The 15,698-nt window shown below is 32.8% G+C and overlaps 3 protein-coding genes across 3 annotated transcripts in view; 2 read left to right on the top strand and 1 right to left on the bottom strand.

Moving 5' to 3' along the window:
- The first annotated feature begins 156 nt into the window (after nt 1-156).
- Nucleotides 157-10,147, top strand: LOC134256783 (26S proteasome non-ATPase regulatory subunit 13-like). The gene is made up of 12 exons (XM_062739451.1): nt 157-293; nt 488-566; nt 1,038-1,072; nt 1,450-1,505; nt 3,059-3,189; nt 3,613-3,784; nt 4,142-4,221; nt 4,688-4,813; nt 5,062-5,124; nt 5,438-5,518; nt 5,835-5,951; nt 9,931-10,147. The coding sequence occupies exons 1-12, from the start codon at nt 193-195 to the stop codon at nt 10,024-10,026; spliced, it is 1,137 nt and encodes a 378-aa protein (XP_062595435.1). The 5' UTR covers nt 157-192; the 3' UTR covers nt 10,027-10,147.
- A 1,778-nt stretch (nt 10,148-11,925) lies between these two features.
- LOC134256788 (c-Myc-binding protein-like) lies at nt 11,926-14,980 on the bottom strand. Its single transcript, XM_062739457.1, has 5 exons — nt 14,829-14,980; nt 13,567-13,639; nt 13,372-13,420; nt 12,860-12,989; nt 11,926-12,443 (listed from the first exon to the last, which is right to left on the bottom strand). The coding sequence occupies exons 1-5, from the start codon at nt 14,841-14,843 to the stop codon at nt 12,408-12,410; spliced, it is 303 nt and encodes a 100-aa protein (XP_062595441.1). The 5' UTR covers nt 14,844-14,980; the 3' UTR covers nt 11,926-12,407.
- A 134-nt stretch (nt 14,981-15,114) lies between these two features.
- Nucleotides 15,115-15,698, top strand: part of LOC134256787 (nucleoporin Nup37-like) — a 14,363-nt gene continuing 13,779 nt past the window's right edge. Inside the window, exon 1 of the mRNA XM_062739456.1 lies at nt 15,115-15,321. Within this exon, the coding sequence (XP_062595440.1) occupies nt 15,172-15,321 (150 nt within the window). The 5' untranslated portion in view covers nt 15,115-15,171. The remainder of the gene's footprint in view (nt 15,322-15,698) is intronic.

Below are 15,698 nucleotides of genomic sequence, written 5' to 3'. Positions count from 1 at the left end.
GTAATACGCATTATAATTATTATACATTAGGTATTACGTATTTATTTTTTTATTTACTGAAAATTTATCAAAAATTGATATGTGCACGAACTCCTGTGGTACAAGGGTTCTTTACATGTACGTTTTCTTTATATAATTCAATCGGGCTCGGTGTGCATGAAATTCACAAGCTAACAAAAATCCAAACTCATCATGCCGAGAGACGTTGGTGCTTATTTATCAGAACAACAGAGGAAAACATCGGGAGAAGTAGCATCAGAATGGGGTCAAATCGAAGAACTTTACAACAAAAAGTTTGTATGATCCACGTATATGTCCAGGAAACATGATTACATTTAGAAAAATAAAAGAGGGGGGGTGCTTACCGGTATTGTAGTTGTTTACTGTTTTTAAATAAGATATGGAAACAAAAGGAAAACACAGTATAGAATGTGTTTTAAAAATCACAATTTTTGTGTTTGTACATCATACATTTTTATCAATATAGATTATGGCATCAACTCACATTGAAGCTTCTCAATTTTGTGAAGAATCCCATATTTTCAAAGGGTGATGGTCTCATCAAGGTAAATGATTTAAGTTATGTGTATATGAAAACTGAATTTGTAAAAAATAAGGTCTTTTTATATTATCAATCAAACCTTATTTCAATGGATGTGAAAAAACACTACAGAATTGTCTGAAATAATCAAATGCAGGTTTGTCCATGTTGTCGCATGGAGGATCTATTTATTAGCAGTATTATAATAACGAAGAAATCCTTCTATTTCTTGTTCAGTCGTCTCAAAAGACACATTCACACAATATTGGTTTAACAGTGTTGAACCAAGCATAGAAGTTGACAGTTTTATCCATATAACAACATAAACAAAGTTCTACCATTGAGCTCCAGGGGTGTTGTTAGATCATGATCACTAGCACCTGTACCGTACCATTATAAATAGAGAATAGAGATAAGATATTTATATTAGCTTTAAACTTGTTAATTTTATAAAATGAATGCCGTTTTTGATCTTTTTATCTCCCTTTTTTTGTAGATGTATGAAAACTTCATTGCAGATTTTGAACACAGGTGAGTAAATGACATTTTAACTATAAATGTACATAAAGGTCAGTCTTCAAAATATACTAAGAAAATATGTTTTCATTGTACATGAAGATTTAATGCTTTTATCATGTGTATAGAGAATTTAAAGAACACTGATTATCCTGAAGTATTTTTAATCAAGCTAATTTTTGACATCAGGGCTGGGGGCCATAAAACTAAGCCAAGCTCACTTTTGATCTCAGTCACACTTTTCCACTCTTAAGTTGGTAAAAGTGAAACTGAGATGAAAAGTGAAACTGAGATGAAAAGTGAGCTGTCTAAGTTTTATGGCCTCCAGGCCAGATAACAATGAGATTAGAATGTATAGTTTAATGACACAGTCAATTCTTTTTTATTTACAGAATCAACCTGCTGGCTTTGGCTGAAATAACTGTATATATAGTCAAACAGATGACAGGTATGCTTGTCAATTTTGTGGTGCACCCTTAAAAAGCTTTAATTCAAAATAACATCCCCACCAACAATTACCGGTATTTTGTCATGATATTTATTCATTGAATCTTCTGTAAATACAAAATGTACATTGATATGCAAGATACCCATGAAATTGTGTCCCTTTTAAACCAGTAAAAAATTTCCTTGATGGTGCACACTGACCAGGGCTCTCACACCCATTTTTGGTACTTGGGCCGGGGCCAATGGAATTGGGAAAAAGCGATGTTTTTAGAAAAATTGGGAAAATTTTACCAGTCATAAAGTTAACCACTTAAAACAAGAAAAATCAAATAAACATAGTCTAAGAGCAATTATAGAAACTGAAATGAATCATCATCATTGTCTTCGTTAGAAATTTTTTTCTACAGTACTACAGGGATCAAATTTAACTTTTTAGAGCAATAGCAAATTTCAGCTAGCGGATTTATTTTTCTTAGCAAATATTGTAATATTGAACTTTCACTAGCATTTTTTTTCTCAAAGTAATTAACGTAAGAATTATTTAAATGATGAAAAAAAAAAACCTCTTGTAAGCATATGAAATATGAACATTTTTGGGAAATCACATAACACTTTTCCTCTCGTTGATTAAGTGATCGTAAATAGTCGGGATATCTACATGTATTTAGTAACATAAACAAAAGAATGGAGGAAATTCGGGTTTGAAAAAAAAAGATCGTTTTTGGAAGTAAAGAAGTCAGATTGTGCTGCAAAATGGATAATATTTACGAACTGTAGAAGTGTGTTACCTAATTTTTGTTCATTGTTTGGGAATTTAATAGCAAAAGAGTGAGTAAAAATACCTGTAGTGCTTCTCATGGGTAATCTTAATTTTTTAAAAACCTTTTTTTTTGAACTCGCAAAAGGTGGCGACCACAGGTCACGTTTAACTAGCAATTTCTGTTTTTAATTCACATTTATTGAGTATTTTCTGTTTATTGCGAGCCCTGACATGAAAGTACTTCATATTATGCGACATGTTGTGAATAAACAAGAGATTTATCAGTTACTACAGGCGACTTTCGCTTTCATACTAATCTGGTTCCAGCATATATACGAACTACCAGTTTACAACACGAAAGTGTTCCCTTCACATCTTCCTGGGCAGTGCTTTTGCGACTGTTAAAGATATGCTTTTTATCTTATTTTTTTTACAGTATTAAATGTCAAGCAATCATACATTGGGAATTTTTACACTCAAATTTGGGAAAAAAGATGCCTTTCACACGTTGGGAACGGGGCCGAATATCGGCCCCAATTAAAGAGAATCGAGAGCCCTGCTGACCAAAACAAACTATAATTTGACATTCAGCTGTATCAGTTGTGTATTGATAATTTCTATAATCGCAGAGAACATTTGAAATAAGATGTATAATAATCACAGAATTTTTTTTTGATACTGTTACTGTATATATGTCTTTAGATTTCAATTTTTTTAGAAAAATAAAATGATGAGACACAGTATGATATACATGTTTTACCCATTTGAAAACATTTTTTTTCTTCAATATTTAGATGTTGAAGCAGCTGTGTCATTTATTGAGAAAATGAAAGAGAAAGTAAAAGCCAGCGAGGAAGCTAAGATACTGTGTCTAACAACAATGGGAACAATAAGACTGAGGACACGCGACTTACCGGCAACAAAGGTACTTGTAAACTGAGAAATCACGATTGTAATCCAACTTTTATACTGGTCATCTTTTATTAGCGATTCATCAGTTTGAATTCTATCCATGACGATTTATTTTCATGACTGAGGAAACATTCCTTATAAATACAAAGTAAAATGAAAGGACCCCAGTGATTATTACATGTGTTCGCGAGCTAATGTAGTTTGCCAAACTCTTGAATTTTGAACAGCTAACTTTAATAAACACATGTATTTATATCTGCATGGTTGGTTTTATTTTTTCAAATATGTTATTTTTATAAAAATGGAAAAGGTTTATAATTCTTATCGCTTTGTAAAATATTTCTGGTTTAATTTATTAATAACAATGTCTAAAAAGTTTTTTTTTAAAAAAGGTATAACATTTGTATATATATTTGAACTCTCAATTACATTTCAGACAATAGTAGAGGAATGCAGTGGTCTGTTAGACAGCTTGGATGGTGTCACGCCTGTACACGGACGATTCTATGAACTGTCCAGTAACTACCACAAACTGATGGGAAACCATGCCATGTATTATCAAGAAGCCCTCAGGTACCTAGGCTGTACGGATCTGGAGGATATACCAGGTTTGTCACATTGTGTACTTGGATACTTGTGTTTATTTTGTAATAGCTATGAATCATATTCTGCAGTTACATGAATTTATGATATGCACAGCTACTTGTACTAGTATTATTGTTTATTTTCATTTTCCTTCCTAAACATAAGTTGTGTTAAGAAAACAAATAAGTTATATGCTGATTGTGCAGATGTGTACAGTAAAATTATCTGATTTTATATATTATCACACTGCTTATGGCTTATGATGAAATGATTTTTCTCTTTTGAATCCAAAGATTTTATACATGTTTAAGATCTGTTATGTTCAAAGCAATATTAACAACAAGCATGACTTAAAATTTCTTCACATTTCTCTTCCACAGCATCAGAGCAAGTAGAGAGAGCATTCAATCTAGGTTTAGCAGCCATCTTGGGTGATGGAGTTTATAACTTTGGTGAACTGGTAAATTTAATATTATTATGAGGTTAAGTTTTCTCTGGTCTGCAATCATATCAATTTTAATATCCATTAGTGTTATATTTCCGGTGCATTGAAATGTGTTAAAAATTGTAATATTGGATATAAAGACTGTTAACAGTAACTATATACTAAACTTGTGTCAACAGATAAATTGACAGCAATATTCTAACTTAGTGAAATGTTGCCTGCAGTTTGAAATTTCAGTTACAAACCAGGAAGATTTTCTGCAATAATGATTATTAATATGAAGTTTAGGGAATTTAAGGGAGGTAACTCTGCAATTATGATTATTAATATGAATGAAATATATGGAGAAAACAAACAGTATTCAAGCTCAAAAGTCCATTAAATGCATTAAAGAATTTTAGGGAAGTAACTCTGCAAAAATGATAGAATTTGAAGGAAGTAACTCTGCTTTTATGACTATAATTTTTTTTTCATTCACCAGCTAGCTCACCCTATCCTGGAATCGTTGAAGTCTACAGATAAAGCTTGGCTAACAGATCTTTTGTATTGCTTCAATAGTGGAAACATACCCAAGTTTGATGAACTTAAGAAATTCTGGGGAGCACAGGTATCGATTGATAAAATAAATGTAAAACATGCAGAAGTAAATTCATTGTTAGAAGAAAAGAGCTCTGTCTTGTGTCTGTCGATTATTTGCCCTTTGCAAAATATTTCCATTCAAGTATTAAAATGCTGAAAAAATTCTTTAAAAATCTTTTTTTTTAAATTGAAAAGACGAAACCAAAAATACAGTGTAATTGTCTGTATGCAACACATGTATATGGATGTTATTAACTGCTCTCTTTTAATTTTCAGGCAGATTTAGCTGCTAATGAAATTCCAATGAGACAAAAGATTTCTCTTCTCTGTTTAATGGAGGTAAGTTATCAGTAGAAATCAGTCTTGTACAAATAACTTGGTTAGCTTTCACTGAAAATTTTGAAAACTGTGTCCAAAAAATAATATGGAAATTAATCAATATTATTCATGACACAAAAGTTCACTTTTATTACTCAGGGCGGGTCACAGTAGAACGGTGATGAAACAGCCTGATAGTTCAAAATACATTATGTATGTTTTCTAATCATTGATACAAAATATTTCTCTGCATGGTTTCTAAGTACAGAAACAGCACAAAAAAGTTTTATTATAGTCTTGTATGGCTAATTTTATGCTACCTGTGTTTTTGTAGATGACTTTCCAGAGACCAGCAACAAACAGACAACTGACATTTCATGAAATAGCAGACCAAACAAGACTGCCCAATAATGAGGTCAGAAAAAAAAATTTAATGAAATGTTCAAGACACCTGTTCTGCTTGTAAAATATGCAAAGTTGTCACAGAAGACAAATATTATGTTCTGGAAATAAGAAAGGATAAGCAATGTGGGATATTTGGAAATTAAGATGTATACAATAATAGGGGTCTAAATTTAAAAAGAATTTTTCTTTAGAAGTCTGAAGATAGGGAAAGGGAAAAAATTTATGTATTTGCTATATGTGTATAATCATATCATCATTCTATACATTTAAAGTTGCTAAAATTTCACAAGTTCCAATATAAATGTTTAATCATTGTTTTGATACAGGTTGAGATGTTGGTTATGAAGGCCCTAAGTTTAGGTCTTGTCAAGGGATCCATTGATGAAATAGATCAGAAAGTACACATGACCTGGGTTCAGCCTCGTGTCCTTGACCTTCAACAAGTAAGTGGGATTAGGTTCATTTTTAAGCACTTTTGATGTTTCTATACACAGATATACAATGATATAGTTTAAGAAGTCCGGAAACATTGAAATAAAGGCTTTTTTTAGCTCTACTGGTCAGAGACCAGAAGAGCTTATGCGATAGTAATGCGTCCGTCTGTCTGTCTAGCTGTCCGTCTGTCTGTAAACAATTTTTAAAAACGCTTCTCCTCCTACAATTTTAGTCTGATTTCAATATTACTTGGCACACAAGTAGACTATACTAAGAAACATAGAATAGTGCATCGGTTTTTGATTTCGATGAACGGTGTTGCCATGGTTACTAAAAATAGAATTTTCTGTGAAATTCCTTTAAAACGCTACTCCTTCTACAATTTTGGTCTGATTTCAATATAAATTGGCACACAAGTAGACTACACTAAGATACATAGAATAGTGCATCGGTTTTTGATTTCAATGAACGGTGTTGCCATGGTTACTAAAAATAGAATTTTTCTGTGAAATTCCTTTAAAACACTACTCCTTCTACAATTTTGGTCTGATTTCAATATTACTTGGCACACAAGTAGACTACACTAAGATACATAGAATAGTGCATCGGTTTTTGTTTTCGATGAACGATGTTGCCATGGTTACTAAAAATAGAATTTTCTGTGAAATTCCTATAAAACGCTACTCCTTCTACAATTTTGGTCTGATATCAATATAACTTGGCACACAAGTAGACTACACTAAGATACATAGAATAGTGCATAGGTTTTTAGCTCACCTCAACGAAGTTGGGGGGAGCTTATGTGATACCCTCGGCGTCGGTGTCGGCGTCGGCGTCTACGTCCCAGGTTAAGGTTAAGTTTTTTGGAGCAGTTTTCTTTTTAAGTACATCTATGTCCTATATTGATTAGACATGCATGGAAGATGTTGCTAGTGTGTTTCATTGTACCAGTCAAAGTTTCAGATGCTGCAATTTCAGCAAAGGAATGACCAGGTTAATGTTTTTGGTCCAGGTTAACATTTTTGGTGCAGTTTTTGGTGTAGGTCTCATTTCCATAACTATAAGCCCTATGTTGACCAAACTTACATGGATGATACGTCTTAGGATGCATACTACCAGCCTTGCTTCGTGCTGAATCTGACCTACATTTTCCGGTTGAGTGAACAGGTTAAAGTTTTTGGTGAAGGTTTCATATCGAAGATACTTTGAGCCCTATAATGACCAAACTTGCATGGATGGTACATCTTAGGATGTATTCTACTAGACTTGCTTCGGATGCTGAATCTGACCTACCGGTACATTTTCCGGTTGAGTGAACAGGTTAAAGTTTTTGGTGCAGGTTTCATTTCCGAGTAACTATAAGCCCTATGTTGACCAAACTTACATTGATGATACATCTTAGGATGCATACTACCAGCCTTGCTTGGGATGCTGAATCTATACATCTTAGGATGCATACTACCAGCCTTGCTTGGGATGCTGAATCTGACCTACATTTTCCGGTTGAGTGAACAGGTTAAAGTTTTTGGTGAAGGTTTCATATCGAAGATACTTTGAGCCCTATAATGACCAAACTTGCATGGATGGTACATCTTAGGATGTATTTTTTAGACTTGCTTCGGATGCTGAATCTGACCTACATTTTCTGGTTGAGTGGACAGGTTTAAATTTTTGGTGCAGGTTTCATTTCCAAGTTACTATGAGACATATAATGACCAAACTTACATTGATGATACATCTTAGGATGCATACTTTCAGCCTTGCTTCGGATGCTGAATCTGACCTACATTTTCCGGTTGAGTGAACAGGTTAAAGTTTTTGGTGAAGGTTTCATATCGAAGATACTTTGAGCCCTATAATGACCAAACTTGCATGGATGGTACATCTTAGGATGTATTCTACTAGACTTGCTTCGGATGCTGAATCTGACCTACATTTTCTGGACGAGTAAACATGTTAAAGTTTATGGTGCAGGATTCATTTCCAAGTAACTTTGAGCCCTATAATGACCAAACTTGCATGGATGGTACATCTTAGGATGCATTCTACTAGGCTGGCTTGGGATGCTGAATCTGACCTACATTTTCTGGATTAGAGGAAAGGTTAATTTTTTATACAGGTTTCATTTGCAAGTAACTTTAAGCCCTATGTTGACCAAACTTGCATGGATGATACATCTTAGGATGCACACTAATGGACTTGCTTCAGATGCTGAATTTGACATACATTTTCCAGATAAGTTATGGGTGGAAATCTATCACAAAGAAACTATAAGGCTTATATAAACCAGTTGCACAAATGATGCATCAAGGGATGAAAACTCTCAATCTTGCTTCAGATGCTGGATTTTAATTACATTTTCATGATGAAGAACTAGTTTTAAGTTTTTATATAGGTCTATTACAAAGTATCAAAATTGCATAAATTTTGCATTTTTGGATGTACACTTTTTGTTGGTTAATTGTGTGACTTAATTTGCCTTACTTAAAGACAACACACGTTGAGGTGAGCTCTGTAATCTCTGATTACCTATGTTTGATTTCAGTGAACGGTGTTGCCATGGTTACTAAAAATAGAATTCTCTGTGAAATTCTTTTAAAACACTACTCCTTCTACAGTGTTGGTCTGATTTCAGTATAACTTGGCACACAAGTAGACTACACTTAGATACATAGAATATTGCATCCGTTTTTAATTTCGATGAAGGGTGTTGCCATGGTTACTAAAAATAGAATTTTCTGTGAAATTCCTTTAAAACACTACTCCTTCCTCAATTTTGGTCTGATTTCAATATAACTTGGCACACAAGTAGACTACACTAACATACATAGAATAGTTTATCGGTTTTTGATTTCGATGAACGGTGTTGCCATGGTTACTAAAAATAGAATTTTCTGTGAAATTCCTTTAAAACGCTACTCCTTCTACAATTTTGGTCAGATTTCAATATAAATTGGCACACAAGTAGACTACACTTAGATACATAGAATAGTGCGTCAGTTTTTGATTTCGATGAACGGTGTTACCATAGTTACTAAAAATAGAATTTTCTGTGAAATTCCTTTAAAATGCTACTCCTTCTACAGTTTTAGTTTGATTTCAAAATAAGTTGGCACACATGTAGACTACACAAAGATACATAAAATAGTGCAATGGTTTTTGATAAGTACAAACCAGTAGAGCTACAGTCTCGACAGAGACTTCTGGTTTTGTATAGCTGCAGCTCTCTGCTTGAGAAAATTTGGACAGATAAAGCTGTGAACTACAGATCCAAGTGTTGTAAAAACCTTAAATTTATGCTGCTGTTTTTTGATCTCTCATTTGGGGTATTTTTTATTGTATTCTATGCTTTTCCTGCTTTAAAGGATATGATATCCTACAGTTTACTATTTATTTTTTGAGCAAGCGTATGGTCATTGAAAGATATTTTTACGCACCATGTCCAACATCGACATCTGAATGGAAATTTTGTAAACCAACATTCCAATAACATAAAGGGCTGTTGGGGACTGTGAATGGTTAAAAAAGGTATCCAGAATAGTTGTGAAATACATGTGTAATCATTTGATATTATTCCTAAAGTGGAGGAAAGCTGAACATGCAAAAAAATTATACCAAAAATGAGCGACAAAAAAGTGGCATCATATATCAAAGGTTTTTAATAGCTCTCTGCTTTATCTGCCCAAATTTTCTCAAGCATAGAGCTTCAGTTATGCAGCTACTTCTTGAAGCCAGACTGAGAAATTATTAATATTCTATATAATGCAAAAGAGGAAGAATGCTGGAGGAGTTTTCCCGCAGTTTCATGAATAAAAAAAATCCCTCAGAACATGATTACTATCATTTAAAAACCACAAAAATTTTGATGGCAGTAATTAAACCATAAACATATGTACATAAAAAGTTCTGGTATTTTGATCCTGACCTTTCAGCCACTCTGCATATTATGAATATGATAAACCTAAAGTATTCTTATAATGCTTGTAGATTGCTACAATGCAGAAGCGCCTGGAACAATGGACAGAGGACGTTAAAGGAATGGAACAACTATTAGAAGTCAAGGCCAAGGACATCCTGACATAATCACTGCCCGCCATTTTTTCCTCATCATGATTCATTGACTAATTAACAATAATTAATAAGTTCTGATATTGTTTTTGTATCAATATTCAAAGTTGTAGGAATAAAAAGTTCTTACTCCAAATTTTCTTGTTTGTGAGATTCAGGTTTAATGTCATCTTCGCTAGCCAAGGGTTTCTGATACGCTACTCTCCTCATAAACCCTTGGCATACGGTGAAGTCAAAAGACGGGATTGTTTTCTGTCACGTGATCTTGAATCTATCAGGTACGCACAGATTGCGTCATCACCAGAAATAAAGACACATGTTAAAAAAAATTAAATCAAAGTTTTTTCAAGAATAATTAAGAAGCAATAATTGAGTTATGTTTATTCATTATTTCTAGAACAAATCTGAAGCTAAAATATAGATTCTTAATCACATATTTAGAAGATATTGGATGACACTATGGCTATTCATAGAATATAATGTTATCTTACGGATCATTGTTTACTTGCGTTTTTCATTTCAGAGATTAAAGAGTGAAGATGTATTCCGAACGCAAATATCGTCATTTACAAAAAACAATTGCTGATTGGTCGACCTGGGTGTACTGAAATCCAAACAAAACTCGGGAAAAAATCCCTATTATATGAACACCATAGGCCAAGGGTTTATGAAGAGAGGAGCGTATCAGAAACCCTTGGCTAGCGAAGATGGTTTAATGTGGATTTTGGAAAATATTCTTCTCTTCATGAATTTAAAAATCCCTTTAATTTTTAAAGGATGATGGAACAAATGTTCCTTTTCAAACTACACATATAGTAACATCAATGTTTGTCCACTTTAAATTAGACAGACATGGTTTTTGCTTAAGAGTCACATCAATGGACGTGTGTATTTCTTTGCCTGAAATTTGTTAAATAGTAATTCCTTTAATATATTTATCTTTTACTGTCTTGGCTAAACTGAAAGTCACTTTAGCCAAATGGCTTATCAAATAGGTCTTTCCTGTTGCAAATATCGTCAAAGTCACTGAAGGGCACAGGGGTTTGCATACCTATAAATTTTACTGAATTTTTCAGTATATTTAAAAAATATGTAATAATACATATAATTTTAGGTATTACAATGTATTTTTAAAATGCTGAAAAATTTGGTAAAATTGATAGGTATGCAAACTCCTGTGTCTACATTAATCTCGGAAAGATCCTTGGACTGGCCTTGGAAAGGGGCAGATTATTTTGTTTTTATATAGTACATGTACTGTAGTAAATTACTCAGCAACCGAGTCCTCTAAATTAATGTAAATTGTATGCTTTGATCATTGTAATATTCATTTAAGACAACTACTGATCTAGCTTTTGGTGTTTGGTTTTTTTTTGTAAGAAAATCCTTCTCATGCAATGTTTAGCAAAACAGGAGGGCCTAATACTTAAAAACAGAATTACACAAATTCCTTAATTTTCCCATTTTAAAATGCTACTTCCCCACCCCAAGTATTGGAATGTTCTTTTGTTAAATCTTCTTTGGTCTTATTCCACATCATTCTATACCAGTTTACATGTTCAACAGTACAATATTTCTTGAATCATTTTAAGGGAGGGAAGATTCCAGAAGCAAAATTGCCCCGATTGAACAGTTGTCACCAAACAATGAATCATTCTCATTCTGATAAAAAGTGTGCAACACTTATCTTAAAATTTTTGCTTAAATATATGTAACTGGTTATTTATGCTTGAAACAATGACTTGTCATGTACACCAGTCAAGTACACTGCAGTGGCTGTGCTCTATTGATATGGTGAAAGGGTTATCCAAAAGCCACAAAGCCATACATCATGCACTTTCATATACTGGGTACACATAAAATTTATAATTTGAAGAAATTATATGCATCTATTTGCAAAAAATCCAACTCAAGTTTTAAGTGAGCATTTTTAATTTAAAATGACTTGTAAACAGTTTTGTAAACGTTCGAAACTAACATGTAACAGTCAAAGATTTGCTCTATAAATGATTAAAAGGAAACCGAACACTGTAAAAAACCTCTCACTCAGTGAGCATACCACTATCATGTAACTCACATAATAAGGAATATGTACAAGAATTATTGTTACATCATTATTTCTCAAATTTTATTTTTTGTTTATTTTTTGTTTTTTTTACCACAGCTATTAAGACTTCAATTATATAAAGCAAACATATCTTTATTTGCCTATACTGAATATTTGTTCAGACAATCATGATTAATCATGATGTACAGTCAGTACAAGTTAATTTTTATCATAAAGTTCAGATCAAGGCAAAAAATGGTCCCAAAAATAGTTGTTAATCATTTACTGAACAAGCCAGACTTGATGAATAGAATGTACATGGTGTATATATGAAGTTAAATGCAAGCATCTAAGAAGTTTGTGGTTCCTCTTCAAATTGTTGTAACTGAAATAAAAAAAGAGAAAGGAATGTAGATAAATAAATAAGGCAGTAACTTCTTTCCTCACAGACATCCAAATTTATACAGATTATAAAGAGAGCATTTGATTAATTCACACAAAAAAGGTTGACTGAAGGAGAATTTACATAATAAGAAATGGCAGTTGAAAAGAAATGTTTTTGGCATTCATCTTGTCTTGATATTAAACTTAAAAGAAAGTTTCCAGGAATTCATTTCATCATGTACTGGTACATGAAATTGTTGTATTTCTTTGAGACTCTAATGTTATAACCATAAGAACAAACATAATGCATGTATGAGAAACTGTCTCCACTAGAAGAGTATTTTGAAAAAAAAGCATGAAGGTGCCAATCAAAAAATTAACACTAAGATATATACAAGTCAGAGATGTAGATGTTACCTTTGCCTTCATTTCCTGGTTTTCTTCTGTCAGCTGTTCCACTTTCTGTCGGAGTTCTGTCACCTCTAATTTAAGGGCTTCTACATCAGCGGTCTCAGGTCCTGAGGCCCCTAAGTGCTGCTTCAAGAAGCTTGGGTAAGTTAAAGAATCTTAACAAGAGGACATTCTTAATTACAAATTTTATCCAATTTGTGCAGTTCACACGGAGACTTTCTTAACTTGATAAATCAAATATCAAATTTTCTATTTTTATGGGTGTACAGTGAAATCATTAAATCTTCGAGGGTCAATAATTTTTCGTAGTTTTTGAGTTATGAAGAGACCTATGAATTTATGTCTAAGATGAACTGTAATTTGGTTTACAGATCATACTATTAAGTACTACTCCCTCATACCATGTATAACTGACCCCACCAAAATATGTGATTCTACATTACGTTTTTGTTCCAAATAAAAAAGTTTGTGTAATATTCTGATCGTGTAACCTTCCTGGCTGACTGAAAAAAGGATACTCTAATGCATTGTTTGGTTTTTCTGGTTCTTCATACAATCCCACCAACACTGAAATAGAAAAAAAAAAAATGTTTAGCATACATAACAATAATTTTCTTCATCAAAATGTGACAAGACACAAGAGCACTTTATCCACCCCTTCACCCCAATTTTAAAAAAACAACACTTTGTATTTAGCAATATTCAATTGTTACCTTTTGTGAGTGCATCTAGAACACCAGCTTTCTCTAGGTATCTCCTAAACTCTTCCCTCTTTGAGTCTGCTCCCTGAAAAATTGGACGGCACTTATTAATGTAAAAAATATGTCTGCAACAATGCAGTTTCTTGTTCAAAACATATTCTTTATCATGTTTATGACTAATTTTTTCTGCATAAAAGCTGTTTAACATGTTCAAATGAAATAAAAAAAACTTTTAGCCACTGATAAGAAAAGCATTGTCTGAAACCCAGAATAGACAAAAACAAAGAATTATAGTATGATTTTAATCTTATTATTAATATATATATATTTTTTATAAATATTAAGACGTTAGACTGGATACAAAAACTTCCAGTTATGGTTAAAGTAAATGATAAAATCAGAGACTTTCACACTTATCCCACACTATAACCTTAACCTGAAGTTCTCCTAATTTGTATTAAGTTTTAAAAATAAAATGTTGTGGGGAATAAAGAAGTGATTAACAAAGGGCACCATTTTCTAACATTGGTCAATAAACTACCTTTCAAATTTCACTCCCTAATTCAGACACATATTCTGTAGCCAATATGTATATTTTATCCATCTTCTAACCATTTATAGTTGTCTTTACAGTAAATAAACTCGCATGAAGTGAATTTTCAACAATCTAACATACAATTTTCATCAAGGGAGTTAATCACTTGTAGAGACAACTATAGAGGATAGGTAGGTAGATAAAATATACAGATTACCCAGAGTTAAATGTGTCTAGAATTAGGGAGTGAAAGGTAGTTAATTGACCAATTCTGGAAAGTAAAGAAATTCTCCCCAAACTTGTGCAAAAAATTGCTCCGTAAATTGCACCTTTTCTGCATTACGAATCTGTAGTGTTATGGTCAAAGACAAATATATAAAACCATAACGCTCTAGAACTACAGCTAGGAGTGCCATTTAAGGCTGTACACAAAACAACTGCCCGAGTAGATCTACCACAGTACTTCAGACTGTCGTTTCTCCCGTAATGTTAATGAATTTTTTTTGGGAAAAAACTTAACACTTTTATAGGAAGTATTTTCCATGCTTTACACATATGTTTAATAACACTTTATCAGTCTGTTACCTTAAGAATTTAGATTATAACAGAAAATGACCAGATCAGCCTTAGAATTTTACATGAAATCTACAACACCACAAAGGAAATTACTTCACTGGGGTTAATACCTAAAGAAAAAACACCACATCACTAGAAAAATACAAATCCATCATATTCTCACCCTGTAAGTAGTCATTTTCTTCTAATTTTGAACGCTGTCAATGGTAAATATTGTCGGACACCGTTGCTACCTGTAATGGGCATGCGCAGAGCGCACTTTCGCGTATCTAAAAGTAGAACTGGCCATCGAAGATTACGGATATCCGGAATAAATGATAGTAAAATTACAAAATAACTGAATAAAATACCTTCCTATGAAATTTTTTAAAGGTTGTTTTCATTTAGATCAATAAATTTCTAAAATTTGCTCAAAGGATAAATAATATTCCTTTCCATTCAGTATACGAACTCTTCTGACATAGGAGGTACAAATGTGAAAAAGGCGGGTATTGGACTCGTAGAAAATGGAACAGAGCTCAGCTTCAACGTATAATATCCCATGTCATGACATAGTAAATACTGTAGAGTTTTGTCCCTACGAATGGTGCTCGACATTACTTGCCATTGGGACGAATTCACGAGTAACAATATACCGCTGTAGATTTATCAATGAGGTTAGTGAATCATGGGTTGAGATAAATTAACCAGGTCCAGCACAATACCCCGATAAAGGTATATAGCTTGATAAAGTTATATAGCTTTATCAAGGTATTTAAAATACCTTGATCAAGGTATTTTATGTAATGAAAATTAAAAAAAATTCTTTAAAAATTAATTACTGAAAGTCGAGTTCTGAGTTTTTGTCGGTAAATTCACCCATGCATGTAAAGTACTCAAACACAAACAAATCAGTAGAAAAACGTGTCGGTTTGTTCCCGTTTTGCACACATTTTAATTAAAAGTAATTAAAAAATGTGTGAAAACGGGAATTTGACCAGGTGAGATAATTACTTAATTTCTATAGTCTATACCATGATTAGTTAGTATGTGA

The sequence above is a fragment of the Saccostrea cucullata genome, unplaced genomic scaffold (genome assembly GCF_032062105.1).
Source record: "Saccostrea cucullata isolate Sc308-1 unplaced genomic scaffold, CSIRO_AGI_Scuc_v1 ctg2054, whole genome shotgun sequence".
NCBI lineage: Eukaryota > Metazoa > Mollusca > Bivalvia > Ostreida > Ostreidae > Saccostrea > Saccostrea cuccullata.
The sequence above is the reverse complement of the archived record's forward strand: the minus strand, read 5'-3'. Positions and strand labels throughout refer to the sequence as shown.

What these genes read in the sequence shown, in the direction of transcription:
- LOC134256783 (XM_062739451.1), top strand. Translation starts at nt 193, where the DNA reads ATGCCGAGAGACGTTGGTGCTTATTTATCAGAACAACAGAGGAAAACA. An exon ending in TATAGTCAAACAGATGACAG is followed by an intron (nt 1,506 to 3,058) that starts GTATGCTTGTCA and finishes TTCAATATTTAG; the next exon opens with ATGTTGAAGCAGCTGTGTCA. An exon ending in AGAAATTCTGGGGAGCACAG is followed by an intron (nt 4,814 to 5,061) that starts GTATCGATTGAT and finishes TTTAATTTTCAG; the next exon opens with GCAGATTTAGCTGCTAATGA.
- LOC134256788 (XM_062739457.1), bottom strand. An exon ending in AAACCAAACAATGCATTAGA is followed by an intron (nt 12,990 to 13,371) that starts GTATCCTTTTTT and finishes AACTTACCCAAG; the next exon opens with CTTCTTGAAGCAGCACTTAG. An exon ending in ACCAGGAAATGAAGGCAAAG is followed by an intron (nt 12,444 to 12,859) that starts GTAACATCTACA and finishes TTTTTATTTCAG; the next exon opens with TTACAACAATTTGAAGAGGA.